This window comes from Mustela nigripes, chromosome 4, assembly GCF_022355385.1.
Source record: "Mustela nigripes isolate SB6536 chromosome 4, MUSNIG.SB6536, whole genome shotgun sequence".
Taxonomy (NCBI): Eukaryota; Metazoa; Chordata; class Mammalia; order Carnivora; family Mustelidae; genus Mustela; species Mustela nigripes.
Window position 1 is genome coordinate 15,279,784 of NC_081560.1, and position 16,191 is coordinate 15,295,974.

The 16,191-nt window shown below is 43.2% G+C and overlaps 1 protein-coding gene across 2 annotated transcripts in view; it reads left to right on the top strand.

Annotated features, from left to right (window-relative positions):
- Window positions 1–7,629: 7,629 nt before the first annotated feature.
- The window catches only part of CREB3L2 (cAMP responsive element binding protein 3 like 2), a 110,113-nt gene continuing 101,551 nt past the window's right edge, over window positions 7,630–16,191 (top strand). Inside the window, exon 1 of one of the 2 annotated variants that reach the window (XM_059396336.1) lies at window positions 7,630–8,414. In XM_059396336.1, the coding sequence (XP_059252319.1) occupies window positions 8,313–8,414 (102 nt within the window). In that variant the 5' untranslated portion in view covers window positions 7,630–8,312. The remainder of the gene's footprint in view (window positions 8,415–16,191) is intronic. The other variant, XM_059396337.1, reaches the window with a different exon arrangement.

A 16,191-nucleotide genomic window follows, 5' to 3' on the forward strand; every position in this document is an offset into this window, starting at 1 on the left:
AGAGCAATAGGGAGGAGAATGCCACATGAAGATACAGACACACGGAGGAGGATACCATGTGACATTGGCAGCAAGGGTCATAATGACATAGTTGCAAGCCAAGGAATACCAAGGTTGGAGAGCCACCACCTGAGGCCAAGAGGAGGCAAAGAAGGATTGTATCTAGAGTCTCATAAGGAGCATGGCTCTGCCAATACCTTGACTTAAGACCTCTGGTTTCTAGAACAGTGAGACAATTTCTGTTGCTTTAAGCCTCCTGGTTTGTGGTACTTTATTATGGCAACCGTAGGAGACTAACAGAGTTTGGCAACTTTTTGTGATGGCAAGCTTTCTTGCCTGCTCCTCTTCTTCACCATTGATGAGGAAGACCTTTTTAAGCCAACTGCTATCCAGTCTCACACATATTTTCTGACATACAATTTCATTTGGGAGGACCAACTCTTTAAGGCTTGTGTCATGTATCACCATCAGGATATGGCTCTAGGGATGTTTTTGCTTATTATTCTGTATAGCTTTTTCTTGTGGGCTTGGGGAGATTTTTCCTCTCACCAAGAAAGGCAACAGGCTTGTCACTGAACTCTTTTTCTGATTTGTGGGAAATAGAGGAAAGTTGACCGTTTAGGACAGAGACCCAAACAACCATATCTTTCTATCACCAACTTAAATTTCCTTAGGTGCTGAGATATTCATCTACTGGCTAAGCCTTGAGGTAAAAGTTGATTTCCAGAAAAGCTTGAAAACACCAGACTGGATGCATCTGCCATTGGGTTACCTTTTCATACTTGACCAAACATGGCCTTTTCTTCTCCTAGCCATTGGTCTAGGAAAAGGGTAAATGGTGAGATTCCATTTCTTTTTTTGAGGAAATTTTATACCTGGAAAATATATACATATAATGTCTGGAATTCAAAATGTACTTAACAAATTCTTGTGGATCAACTGAAGAAATTATAGGACATAAAAAGAGAGAAAATCAAGAGACTAATATTTATTGAATACTCAGATTGAAAGCATGTGGATGCGCTGGGCCATGCCATCCTGTAAGGAGGGTTTTATTTTTGTGATGTGGAAATCTGTCAAGTGCCCAATTCTGGACACCATTTATCTTAATGTTTAGGATGAAGGCATAGATAACATTAGAGCAAAACTGTAAATAGATTGGGACATGGAAATAGAGGAAATAATATCACAAAAAATCAGGAAAAAATCTTGTTGGCTTTGTACTTTATTTTGGTTTTGGGAAAACATGACCTCCAATCATTCAGATGCCATTTATTTACCAAGAACAGACAGGAGGCTCTGATTCAAGATGGCAGTGTAGGAGAATCCTGAACTTACACTCTGCCATGGCCCACTGAAGCTAAACACAGAACAATTTCTTCTGAAAGAAATCCCCAAACCAGCCGAGCGACTCCTATACATTGGGCCAATAAGAAAAAGACCTACATCAAAATGGGCAGTAGAGCAGTAAATGGTTACATTAAAAAACAAGGAAAATCTCAACTAAACAATCTAACTTTTTACCTCAAGGAATTAGAAAAAGAACAAATGAAATTCAGGTTAGGATAAGAAAGGAAGTAACAAAGATCACAGTGGAAGTAAATGACATAGACTTAAAAGATGATGGGGAAAAATGAAACTAAGAGTCTTTTTAAGATTTAAAAAAAAAAAAAAAATGACAAGCCTTTACCTAGACTCCCGAAGAAAAATAGAGAAGACTCAAATAAATACAATCAGAAATTAAAGAGGAAATGTTACAACCAATACCACAAGAATACAAAGAATCATAAGAGACTGCTATGAACAATTATATGCCAACAAATTGGACAACCTAGAAGAAATGGATAAATTCTTGGAAACATACCACCTACCAAGACTGAATCATGAAGAAAGAAAAAAAATCTGAACAGACAAATTATCAGTAAAGAAATTTAATTGGTTATCAAAAACCGCCAAACAAAAGTCCAGGACCAAATGGCTTCATTGCTGAATTCTACCAAGCATTTGAAGAAAAATTAATACCAAGCCTTGTCAATCTTTGCCAAAAAATGGAAGGGGAGGGAACACTTCCCAACTCATTTTATGAAGTCAGCATTACCCTGATTCCAAAACCGGACAAGGACACCACACACATACACACACACACACACACACAAAGGGCACCTGGGTGGCTCAGTGGGTTAAGCCTCTGCCTTTGGCTCAGGTCATGATCTCGGGGTCTTGGGATCGAGTCCCGCATCGGGCTCTCTGCTTGGCAGGGAGCCTGCTTCCTCCTCTCTCTCTCTCTGCCTGCCTCTCTGCCTACTTGCGATCTCTCTCTGTCAAATAAATTAACAAAATCTTAAAAAAAAAAAAAAGTGGCAGACCAATATCCCTAATAAAGGTGCAAAAGTTTTCAACAAAATATTAGCAAACCAAATCCAACAGTACATTAAAAGGATGATACATCATAATCAGGTGGGATTTATTCCAAGGATACAAGGAAGGCTCAACATTCATAGATCAATGTGATATAGCACGTTAACAAAATTTAAGATAAGACTCATATGATCATCTCAATAAGTGCAGAAAAAGCATTTGACAAAATTCAACATCCACTTATAAGAAAAACTCTCCACAAAGTAGCTATAAAGGGAATATCTCTCAACATAATAAAGCCCATAAATGACAAGCCCACAGCCAACATCATACTCAGTGGGAAAAGATCAGTAACAAGACAAGGATGACCATTCTCACCATTTTTATTCAAAATAGTACTGGAAGTTTAAGTCCCAGCAATTGGGCAATAAAAAGAAATAAAAAGCATCAAGATAAGAAAGGAAGAAGTAAAACCATCTCCATTTGTAGATGACACAATAGTTTATTTGGAAAATCCTACATACTCCATCAAAGAACTGTTAGAACTAATAAACATACTCAATATAATTGCAGGATACAAAAACCCACACACAAAATCTGTTGGATTTTTATACCCTAATAATGAACTATCAGAATGAGAAATTAAGAAAACAATTCCATTTACAATTGCATCCAACAGAACGCAATACCTAGGAATAAATTTAACCAAGGAGGTGAAAGGCCTGTAAATGAAAACTGAGACATTGATGAAAGAAATTAAAGAAAATTCAAATAAATGGAAAGGTATTTCTTGCTTCATGAATTGGAAGAATTAATATTGTTAAAATGTCCACATTACTCAAAGTGGTCTACAGATTCAATGTAATCCCTATCAAAATTCAAATGACATTTTTCAGAGACATAGGACAAACAATCCCGAAACAGGGAAAGCAATTTTGAGAAAGTAAAACAAAGCTGGAGGCATCATGCTTCTTTTTTTGTTTTTTTTTAAAGATTTTATTTATTTATTTGACAGAGATCACAAGTAGGCAGAGGAGCAGGCAGAGAGAGAGAGGAGGAAGCAGGCTCCCTGCTGACCAGAGAGCCCAATGTGGGGCTCGATCCCAGGACCCTGAGATCATGACCAGAGCTGAAGGCAGAGGCTTTAACCCACTGAGCCACCCAGGTGTCCCAACATCATGCTTCTTGATTTTAAACTGTATTATAAAGGCATAGTATTGGCATAAAAACAGATAGATCAGTGGAACAGAATAGAGACCCAGAAAGAAACCAATCATATAAGGTCAATTAATTTATTTAAATAAAAGCTAAGAATATACAATGGGGAAAGGACAGTCTCTTTATAAAATGGTGATGTGAAAACTGGACAGCCACATGGAAAAGAATCAAACAAAACCACTATCTTAAACCATACACAAAAATTAACTCAAAAGGGAATAAAACCTTGAATGTAAGACATGAAACCCAAAAAATCATAGAAGAAAACATAGGTTGAAAGCTCCTTGACATTGTTATTGGCAATGATTTTTTGGATTTGACACCAAAACCAAAGGCAATGAAAGCAACAGTAAACAAATGGGGCTACATCGAACCAAAAAAACAACCTACCAAACGGCATTAGATATTTGCAAATCACATACCTGATATGGGGTTAATATCCAAAATATATCAAGAACAGGGGTGCCTGGGTGGTTTAGTCGGTTAAGCCTCCAATTCTTAATTTCTGCTCAGGTCATGATCTCAGGGTCATGAGATGGAGCCGTGCATCAGGCTCTGTGCTAAGCGGAGCATGCTTAAGATTCTCTCCCTCTCCCTCTCCCTCTGATCCCTGCATTTATTCATTCTCTGTCTAAAATATACATACATACATAAAAGGATGTTCAACATCACTATCAGGGAAAGGCAAATGCGAACCACAATGAGATACCATCTTAAACCCGTTAGAGTGGCTATTATCAAAAAGACAATAGACAACAAATGTTGGTGAGGATGTGCAGAAAAGGGAATCCTTGTGTACCGTTGGTGGGAATGTAAATTGGTGCAGGCACTATGGAAAACAGTTTGGACGTTCCTCAAAAAACTAAAAATAGAGCTGTCATATGGCCCAGCAATTCCACTTCTGGGTATTCACCTGAAGGAAAGAAAACCACTAACTAGAAAAGATATCTGCAGCCCCATGTTCATTGCAGCATTATTTATAATAGCCAAGACATGGAAGTAATCTAAGTGTCCATCAGTGGATGAATGAATAAAGAAAATGTGGTATACATACACAATGGAATATTATTTATCCACAAAAGAGGAAATCTTGCCATTTGCGACAACATAGATGGACTTTGAGGGTGTTATGTTAAGTGAAATAAGTCAGACAGAAAGACAAATACCACCTGATCTCATTTATATGTGGGATATAAAAATAAAAACAAAAAACTGAATGACTGAATGTATAGATACAAAGTGTTCAGACTGGTGGCTACCACAGGCAGGAGAGGGTAGGCAGAATGGGTGAAATCGGTCAAAAGGTATCAACCTTAGTTATAAAATAATTACATCCTGGGAATGTAGCATACATCCTGTTGACTACAGCCAGACATTATCGTCATCTTTTTGCAATATATACAAATATTGAGTTATTATGTTGTACATCTGAAACTAATGTTATATGTCAATTATATCTCAAAGAAGAAAAGAAAAGAAAAAAGACAGGGAAGTAAGTGCTGCTGCTTTTTAAGAATGGCAGAGAGCTGGGGGGGAAAAAAGTCATCACACTTGCTCAATCCTAAGAATGAGATGGAAAGGGACAGATGCTAGACTCAAGTGTAGAACGAGAAATGAGCTGGCGTGAAGTCTTGTGTACACTGAATGGAAGAAGGAAACATGAACATCCTCAAAGGAGGATAAAAAAACTCACCATTAGGGATTGTGACAGTATTTTTGGAATACAGGTATATTTCATCAAACATTTAGAGTACCAACTATTATATTACTTAGGAAGAAAAAAATTAGTGGCTTAAAACAACATACATGTATTACCTTTAGTATATGTCGTCTGGGAATCTGGGTGCAGCTTAGCTGAGTCCCCTGGTTCAGGGTCTCTGATAATGTTACAGTTATCTTCAGGTTCAACTTGGGGTTGGGGGGAGGAATCTGTTCCCAGGGTCACTCACATGGTTATTAGCAGGATGCAGCTGCTCAAGTGTTGTTGGACTGAGGGATTCAGTTCTTTGCTGGCTATTGGCTGGACATTTTTCTCAGTTCCTTGCTATGTGGGCAGCTCACAGCATGGCGGCTGGTTTTCCTTGGAGCAAGCAAGCAAGCGAGGAAGAGAGGTCAAGCAAGTGAGGAGCCAGAATCTTTCTTGAAAGCCCATTACTTTTGCCATATTCTATGTGTTTGAAGGAAGTCGAGCCCACACGGAAGGTCAGGGAGTTACACGAGGGTATAAACACCAAGAAGCAGAGTATCTGGAGCTATCTTTGAAGCTGCCTACCACATGGGTCATAACTAGAGGCTGATTTTATCAAAAGCAGAAATGCTTGATAAAGGCTTGTATTCCAACATTAAGGAGAATGTACATGTTTCTAACTTATGTCGAGAGTTATGCTAAAAGGATGTGGTGAAGGGGGCAGCAGATTAAAAAATGAAAACCAAGGACCAAGAGAAGAGTGAGAAACCTATTACACAAAGATGGCACATGCCCATAAACTGGAATTTCTACTCAAGTTTTAAAGTATTCTCAAAAGTCCCAGGAGATAGGACCAGACAAATGGAATAGTTCACATGATAACCCACTGTTTAAAGACCACAGACTTCCAAGACCTTTGACTGACCCCACTCACCGGGAAATACTTGCAAAGGAGAGGAAGTAATACTTAATATCTGAATGTGCCATTGTAAGAAACTTGAGACAACTGGCAGACTCCTTTATATTTAAAATGAGCAAACTAATAAAAAATGTTAAAAATAAAATGAGCAAATTATATTTTCAACAAATTTGATTCCCTTAAGGGAGGAGTCCAGAAAGAAAGAAAAATCACAGTGTTGGGGGAAGAGTGTTAGAATAGGCTCTCTCTTCCCTAATCTAGGCAGCCTGGTGATCGGGTCCCTGCCCATCTCTCAGGCCTCCTCTCCCATCACTCACTACACCTGGCGAGTCTTGCTGCAGCCCTATGGGCCTCCCTGTCTGTCAGCAAAACACCAGCTCCTCCCCAAATCTCATTTCATCCAGGTCCCTGCTCAAATGTCATTTTCCAAGAAGGAGCTTCCCTGAGTGCTATCTACAATAGCACAGAACTGCCGCATACCCTTACCTTGCTTTTATTTTCTTTATACCAGTTACCCCTTTCTGAAAGTACATCATGCCACTATTCATTGACTTTTGATTTCAGCTCAGGTCATGATCTTGGGATCATGGGATGGAGCCCCTAGTGGGGCTCTGGGCTCAGCATGGGTCTGGTTGTCCTTCTCCCTCTGCTCTTCCCCCATGTGTGCTCTCTCTCTCTCTCTCTCAAATTAATAAATAAAATCTTAAAAAATTTTTTTTACATTATGCCCTTTTCCCTTTGTTTATTGCCTGACTCCTCCACGGAGATCTAAGTTCTGTGAAGAAATAATATTTATTTATTTATTTGAGAGAGAGGAGGAGGGGAAGGGGCAGTCGGAGAAGCACACACCCCACTGAGCAAGGAGCCCAATGCAGGGCACTATCCCAGGGTGCAGGACTGGATCCCAGGACCCTGGCACCCAAGCCAAAGGCAGACGCTGAACTTACTGAGCCACCTGGTGTCCCCGAATTCAAAGTCATAACTCACAACTCTTGAGGACCTGATGAAGCAAGCCATTGACTTTTATCAATAATGTCTGTAGAGTGAACTGAAAGAAGAAAAAATGAAGCCCATAAAAAACGTGTCAGGAGAAGAGCATAAGAAAACTAGGGAGAAAAACGTGAGGAACAGACAATGACTATTTGCTAGAAATGCGCTAATACAAATTCACGCACAATGCGGAATATTTATATTTGTGAATACGTAACTAATTTTTTAAAAATGTCAAAACTCAAAAGAGCTAATATACATTAAGAAAATATTTAAGACGCTATATAAGCATATATAATATTTAAGACAGTATATAAATCTGCCCACACAGCGGCTCTCTTCCCCTCCACAAGCGCGCGAGAACTTTTATGGGTTCTAACCCAGGGCACGGAGTTCACCCGCCCTCCTTTATGAAATGTATTCTTGTCGCTATTTGGTTGGCTGTTCCTCCCAGGCGCCCCTTTATTACTGGCCAATCTCTCAGTCCATCACTCCCAGACTCAAGCACTCCATTGGTCCGCTGCCTCAGAGAGCGGTGGCTGGTTGCGCTCAGGCAGAAGGAGTTCCCCGGTGACGTCAAAGGCTCTCCCCGCCCACATTCCAAAGCCTGGGCAGAGACTTCCCTCTGCCCCGCCTTTCGGAGCGGGACGGGGAGGAAAGCCAGACTTCTGATTGGATAGGGCGGGCGAGGTGAGTATCCGATTGGTCGCTTCCCTAGAAGGAGGTGGAGTCATAGCTGGGTCCTGGAGCCGAACTGAGGAGCCCTGGGGAGCCTCAAAGTTTGTGTCTGGAGCAGTAGCGGAGAGTGGGCATATTGCGAAGGGATTTTTTGGGGATGAGAGCTGCTCTCCTGCCTTCTTTTTGGATGCGCGCCCTGCTTTAACCCCTGCAGCCTTCAGCCGGATCCCTGGACAGCCTGTCTCCCCCGGCACTTCTCAGACTTCCGAGGACCCCGGACGGGAGCCCTGAGCACTCCTCCTTCGGGCAGAGCAGAGAACGGTTTTTCCCAAGTGCATAAGCTTCACGCACACGCGCACCCACGCACACACGCCCCGCGGAGCCGGACCTTACCCTCCGAGGCGGCTCTGCCCGCTCCCCTGCTGCCCTCAGCATCCTCGGCCCAGCGTCCCTCGGACCAGCATGGAGGTGCTGGAGAGCGGGGAGCAGAGCGTCCTGCAGTGGGACCGCAAGCTGAGCGAGCTGTCAGAGCCCGGAGAAACCGAGGCTCTTATGTACCCTACGGTGAGGACTCGCGGGGCGGGCACCGGGCAGCTGGCGAGGGGGAAGCACTGTCAATAAGGGAACTGCTGGGGACAGGGACGTGGGAAGTCTTTGGGACGAGGCAGGCATGCCCAGAGGAGATCTAGGGAGAGGTGTGGTTTTTCGATCCGAAGAGATAACTGCGGGCCCCCGGCCCTTTGCAAGTTTCGGTAACAGCAGTGACAGTTCGTATTCCTTTGGCAATTTATAGTCTTTTCCCGAGTCTTTTTCACATCGCAGTGTCATTTGCTCTTGCTGTCAGTACTGTAAAGCCGAAGGGGGTCGTGGTGGAGGATAATGCGCCACTGTCGAGCTTGCTACTGACTTGGTGGGAAGGTTTTTAAAAAGCTAAACCAAGTGGCATTTTCTTTCTTTCGCTGTCAGACTCTTTCTCTCTCTTTACTTTTTGTTTATATTTCAGGAAGTACACGTGTGTGTGCGTGTGTGTGCGTTTGGGAAAGCCCGTTTGAAACAAGGAGAGAGACTGCTTTATTTGGGCTCTTTAACTGTACAGCCAAGCAGTCTGCTTCCTCTCTCTTCAGGGGAAAGATCTGCAGAGTATGGAAAATCTGAGGCAGCCGCATATTGCAGAAAAGCTTTGGAGAAGGTGGGACGCTCACCAGTTCTTTGTTCAGTCTTATGCCTCAGGGACCCCTTTGGGGATTGAAGTGTCACAGGAATTCTGCCCATGTGTTTTAGAAGTTTCAATTTCAAATCATTGGTATTACATTTGCGAAATGAAATTGTTTCCAACAGCCGGCAATGTTAATATGATTTTATGTGAGATCTGTTTGGTTTTTGTTTCTTAGAAATGCAGAAGTTTGTAATGAGGAGAGAGAGAGTGAGAGACAGAGAGAGAGATCACTAATGAGAAAACGAGAAGCTTGGCTGTTTCCCCTTCATGATTTTTCTAAGGGGGTCAGTGCCAGGATATTTGAAACTTTGGCAAAATGGCCTGTAGGCTCCACCTCCCTCCTTGGCCTTTGCCTCTGGTTGACGTTATTTTGGGAAAAGGGATGAGGGCCTCCCTGTGATTCCCACCAAGGCACTTGTGATGACTGAGAATGGCTTGTGCGGGGTGGAGAGGGAGTGGTAGTTCATGCTGGGGCAAAAGCCAGATGTGTACTGGGATCTGGGCTTTGCTCACTGAGGCTTCCCCTGAGGAGACCACGTGGGCTGCATTTGCATTGAGGGCCCAGATGTGCTTCCTGTTGTCAGCACAGAGCTTAGAGCACCTTGGTCCTCAAATGTCTTCTGGTGATTGGGTGCTCCAGGTGTTTCTGCTGACACGGGATTTGTGTTGGGGGGGGTGGGCGGCTCTTCTCTTTTGTACTTAAACATACTGTGAAAATGTCTCATCCAGCAGCTGTCATGCCATAGTTTTGGGCCTGTCTTTCAGCTGGTGGCATGAATTAGGCGCGCGCAGCCATACAGGTTTCCTTTCAGCCTGTGACTTGCACTTGTGTGATCACGGACTAGGATTTGAGATGCTGCTACCTGTGACTATGACCTTTAAGTCCAGACAGAACCATTTGTACTGGCTCTAGTTAAGATCTTTCTGCACCGTTACATTCCTTTTGGTATTAAGAGCTCAGTTTTTCAATGTTTTTGTGATGAAGCAGTGATGTGTGATTATGTTTCTTCTACTTTTTTTTTTTTTTTTTTTTTAACGACTTTTATGTCTGCCACTTAGGGATGTGTCTCTCCTCTGGGCAACTCACTCTTATAAAATGCCACTCATCATTGCTACAAGTCATTGCCAACACACTGTGTATATGAATTAGTGTTGAAAGAGGTATTGGATTTAGTCATACAGACAACTGGATTATATTCCCTCTAAACTAAGGGGAGTTTGCCAGAGATGTGAACATAGATAACTTTCCCATCTGTTTCTTGAACTCTGTTGAGTATCCAGTTGCAGAGCTGGTTATTATTGCTATTAGTCCAAAATGTGGAATAGTCTGACCTCCAGGTCTAAATAGGGATTTAGTTACCGCATGCATGGTCGCTCATGCTCTGTTTTAGCAAAACCTGTCACCTGCTTGATTTTAAAAACAGAGAAGGTTCAAGTTGCCTGAACCTGGGACATACCATCTCTGGCAACTTCTGTGAACCATCAGGAGCAGTGTTTTTCTCATTTGGTTAGTTGTGAAGAAGTCTTCTTGGTTCAGAAGGACAAAGGTTTGGGCGGTGCGGGGGTGGGGGGCGGGGATAGGATAGAAGTCTACAAAATAATGAAGTGTGTGGATAGAATGAATATGCATTTGCTCATTAGATCCTGGGTTATGAGAGCTTTGGGCTTCCTTTTGGAGCTTAAAAAATAGTGTCTATACAGATGACAATATATTATTTTAAATCAGCGAGTAGTCCTTTTACGAGCACTGTTGTTTCTGGAGCATGTACGGGCTAAACGTGGGTTTAGAAAAGATGGCAGATCTAAAGATGAGGAGTGTGTGGTGTCTCTTTTCTGGTTTGAAATACTTGTGAGAAACCTGGTTCCTTCCCTCAAGCCTACCTGGATGTTGGGCGTTTCTAACATGTATGTCGTGTTCCTCTAAGATTCTGCGCAAATTACATTTCTGGGAATTTGTTGTGGGGTTCTGTAATTTAAAGAGCAAAACAGGCTATGCATTTTATCTACTTGTATATACACCGTTCGTATTCAGAAGGATGCTTGAGAAATGGATAATTGTTTCTGGCAAGGGGACCTGGGGATTGGAGGTCAAGAGAGGGAGCAGGGGTGAGGGAGTTATTTACAAGCTATTCCTTGTATGCTGTTCTGACTTGGACTCCTGAATGTATTAAAAAAATGTAAAATTAAAACTTAAAGGTGCCATGTAACACTGGACTGGAGGTAATCTTAGCCTGAGTCTCTTTAGGGGAAGAAGAGAGGATCTGATGCTCCATTAAAACTCAACACTTCCCAAGTCAGTGGAGGCCTTGGGGGAAGAGAGGAGGAAGCAGCAGCTCTGGGTGGAAAGGGTCTCTAAGGATGGAGGGTTAACCGTGAATTTGGTTCTGGTAAACTTTATGACCGTGGCAACTTTCTTATATCTCGGTTTAACAATCTGAAAAATAGGGATTTTTTTTTTCCGATTTTTGCAATGGTTTTAATCTTTGTAAAAAACCTCTGCAATAGGAACTCTGAAGTCTTTGCAAAGATAATGACAGACGTTCTGCTTGTCTTCAGTGCTATTCGTATAAATCCAGGACCGTGTTAAGGTCATTTGGTGGCCTCGCACTATAATTTTATATCTAGTTGGTGTTCAAAGTGAAATGACCGGTTCCAGACAGTGGGAGGTGGAGAGTTAAGGGGATGTTGGTGTCTGGATGTAAAGGTCATCTGACTTCCACCTCTGCCACTGAGTGCTGGGATGGAGCTGGCTAATCTCACAGGCTGCTGGTCTCCTCTTCCTCCTGGCTGGCCCAGCGACCCATATGGCTCCAGAGGGATACTGAGGCTTTTCGGTTGATGTTCACCTTGGGGACAATTCCTGTTGTTGGCCCTGGCCAGGTTCTGAGGGGGAACCTGGGGTCCTCCTGGCTTGAGAAGATCATTACTTGTCACCTGATCTCCACAAACGGAAGGATGAGTGATGGGTTCTCATGGAAGAATTGCAAAGCAGATAGACTTTGTCTCCAAAGCCCTCACTTCACCTTTCTTGAACTTTGTTTTCATGTTTTCCTCCCGTCTTGGACCCCAAGTACTGGCTGTAATGGTATTCTCTTTCTAACTCCCCCTCTTAAATTTTGCTCTCATGAAAAATCTGATGCGCTTACACTGAATATTTAATTATTAGTGAGGCTTAACGTATGACCCCCTAAATGGGCATTTAGATTTAATAGTAATTATATCAGCTCAAAAGGGTGGATCTCTAAATGGAGAATTTAAGGCAATCCCTAGGTTGTAGGGAAGGAATATTCGGGGAGTGGAGGGAGTGCTCACCGTTCTTCTATTCTAGATATGGGGCCCTTATTCATAAGGCAGCCAGTTACCTATGTTGCTAATTTATCTATGATCTAAAGGATTTTCAGTGGCTTGGTGAAATTTCTTTGACCCATTATATTTTTGTCTCTAAACTTGTTCTCATGGTGATAACACAGGTTGGGGGCAGGTAGACTCAGGCACAGCTCTGAAAGGTGAGAGGGCAGGACTGAGCTTTGTACTTGCCCTCTTTCTTGAAAGACCCCCAGGTAAACGTTCTGTGGAAGCAGGGTGGTCTGATGTGAAGTTGCTCTTGCAGGAAACGAGGCATTGACTCTAGATTAATTATTGAATTAAATTATAATGTATGCAGCTATAAGTAAGTGAAACGGATTCAGACTGCTTGTACAATAAGTAAATTATGTCATGTCATAAGAGGCCTAGGGGTATAACTCCTTGCTTGGCTGATTTGGCAACTCCTCTGTTTTTGTTTTTGTTTTGTTTTTTTAAAGATTTTAGTTAATTATTTGACAGAGAATGAGAGAGCACAAGCAGGGAGAGCGGGAGAGGGAGAAGCAGACTCTCCGTGGAGCAGGGAGCCCGATGCGGGGCTCGATCCCAGGACCCTGGGAACATGACCTGAGCCAATTACAGATGCTTAACTGACTGAGCCACCGAGGTGCTCCTCAGCGACTCCTCTAAATGCCATCCGTCCATCTATGTGCAGATTTCATTTTTGGGTTGGATGCCATCAGAAAACAGCTCTTTCCTACATGAGTTTCCGGTGTTGGATTCAAAATGACCTCCAGAGGAAAAAGAGAGCTTGATTCTTCCTGTAACCCTTTTTAGGAAGGAAGAAACCTTTTGCAGAAGCCCACCAACTGATTTCTCTTTGAGCGTCATCAGCAAGGATTGGGTCACTTGACCATTTTAAAACCAAGGGCTGGAAAGGAATTTACACTGCTCAGATTAGTCAAGCCGGGGTTGAGGAGCTCTTGTCGGGTCAGCCGGTGCCATTGTCCTGATCATTAGAAAAATAGTCCAAGTTGGCAGTCCTTTGTTTAGTGTGTTTGTTGGACCAGTAGCTGTTTCCCTCACAGAGATGGGCTAGCCGATGGAAAATGTTTTTAAATCCACAATAATTAGCATTGGAAACAAAAGATCAAACCAAGTCCGGTGCCACTTGCAAAGCTCTAAGAGTATTATATAGCTGTGCCAATAACACCCAGTGAAGGAAGATTAGACAGAACTGACCTCTGAAATGCACACAAAGGCTAACAGAGAGGGTGTGCTGCGGTGTCCCAACCCACTAACAAGGAAATGTAGAATTCACTCTACTATCTGACCTATCTGTATCAAGGTCAAATATTGGGGCCGGAGGTAACTACCTAAGCCTGCAATCACGCTTATCATGCAAGACAAGAATGACTTGTTTCGTTCGAGGTCCACACAACCTCAGATCAGCAGGTGGAAAGCTGAATGTCAGTTTTCAAAGAAGCTGTTTCTTTCCGTTGCTTGTGGCCATTCAAGTATAGATAAGCCCATGTGTGCCTGTAGGCACCTTGAGCGGCCTGCCTCAGACTGGCATAGCTCTGACTTGTCTGCTGTCTTAGGGCAAATGGCCCTAGGCCGTGGTGGGGCATTTAGTAGGGTTTGGGGCCTACAGCTGTAGGACATCTGAACTGTCCAATTGAGTAATTTTATGAAAGAGGGGGGTGTTCATGTTCCCTGTTGGTGCAGAGTCGGGATTGAAAGAAAATGACGAGACCCATGATCTTTGGGTCAACCTTGAACCTATCCCTCTTCCTCCCTGCTCACCACATGTTCTCCCTCTCTTTCAAATGAAGTTCTAAGTGACCTTGATTTTTCCTGTAATCAAATCCTATAGGCACAGAGGAGGCATTGGCCTGTTTTATCTACCAAGAATCTGAAGCCTAGAGGAGTAAAGATTTGCTCAGCTGAAAGACAAGCTCCTTGAGGAGAGGGGACATGACTTTGGCTTTTCTGTAGTCCCAAGATGCTTAGCCAAGTGCAGAATGCTCAGAGAAGCACAATTATTGCTTGATGCCTAATTAAGTGGAGTGGAGTGAGGCAGGCTTGGAGAATAGATGAGCTTGGTAGCCTTGACCTCTTTGGTTAATATATTTTTTTAAACTCTGAAATCTCATAAATGCTTCTGGAAATCTGAAAATTTAGTGTGAAAGCGACATGGGTCAATATCTTTTCTTGTTTAGTTTATAAAGAACAAGGTGGAAATGTGGGTGATTGTTGAACAGCCCCAGTCTTCATGGGAATGCAGGCCAGCGTGTGGAAAGGGGTGGGCTTTGGGGTCAGGCAGATTCCGTGTGTCAAGGGTCACTGGTTCTCTAGTGACCTTGGGCAGGTGACCTCACATGTCACTGCCTGGCCCATAATAGGTACTCTTCCCCGCCCCAGCCCGAACCCCCGTCTCCACTAAGTTAACCGTCTTCTCTCTGAGGAGGAGATGCCCTGACCTCAGGAGTCTGACATCACTCAGGAATCACGGGGGCCTGTTATTAGTCTCACACATCCTCATTTCCTGCCCTCCCCAGCTTCGACCTTCTGCTGTAAACACAGGTCTCTGCCTTGACCACATGTTTGCCAGATGCTGTTGCCCCTTCTTGCTCATTTTTTTTTTTTCTCTCTTGCTTACTGCCAGGTTTTCTCAAACAAGTCGTCAGGACCTCCTGCCTGCATCTCCATCCTTTCTACTTACCTCTGTACCCTGTCAGTTCTGGTTCCCTCTGTTGCTAGAAGGTCCTCTGACTTCTCTCTGACCCCTACATCCAGTCTTTTCTCTGTCCTTACCTACGAGGCCTCGTGGAAGTAATTTCACAGCATTGACTACAAGGTCATCTCATAACTCATTCTTGCTTTGGCTTCCATGATGGTCTGGTGGGCTCAGCTTTTCCCTCTTCCCTGGGCTTCCTTGTCACCAATTAAATATGAGTTTGATACTTGGCCTTCTGTTTTTTCTGTATGGTCCCCTGGGCTCCTCTGTCACCTTCAATACAGCTGGTTCTCAGATCTTTGTATCTGATATTTGTCTCTTGACAGAAAGTGGGAGCTCTTTGGTATAACCCAAGATTCTTCTGGGCCCTCATTTGCTCTGGTAGAGCTCTGACTGGGTAATCCTTGAATCTTCATGAAGCATCCCTCTAAGAAGAGCAGGGGACACTTTGAACCCCCTTTTCACTGCACCTCTTGTATCTCAGGGAATGTTTACTGGCTCAGCTCTCCTGCAGTGTAGACCCATGAGAAGCTCACTGGGATGCTTCTAGAGTCAGCGTCACCCATCAGATGCAAGCTGTGTTTTTCATGGGCTTGAGAAACACTCTGTGCTGTTCTGGGGTGGTGTCTAATTTTTTCTAAGACTGTATGGAAGGTCAATCAAAAATCAGACATACCTTCTTAGAAGTACCATATATTCCTCGGTTGTGTACCGCTGTGTCAAGCTCCCATGCAACTGCCTGCATCCAGATTGCTCTGTTCGGGAGTAATTTATTGAGCTTCACCTGTGCTGGCATTACTAAAGAGCTTTGAGGGTTTTTTAAAGAATTGAGATGGGAGACTCTGAGCCACCCACATTCCTATGCCTGGTTCTGGTTAGAAGTTTCAATGGCGGCTCTTGGAAGAGAGTTTGTTGTTGGAGCTTAAGTCATTTTGTTGTGTGAACTCGTTGTGCTGCAAGTGACGTGACATTCGGGGTCTCCCTTTATCCAGCTGTAAAACACTGCATTTGTATCACACGGCCCCAAAGGTTGTTTTTAACCCCATCGTTCTGTTCTGGGTATCATGCTCCTACTTTTGAAA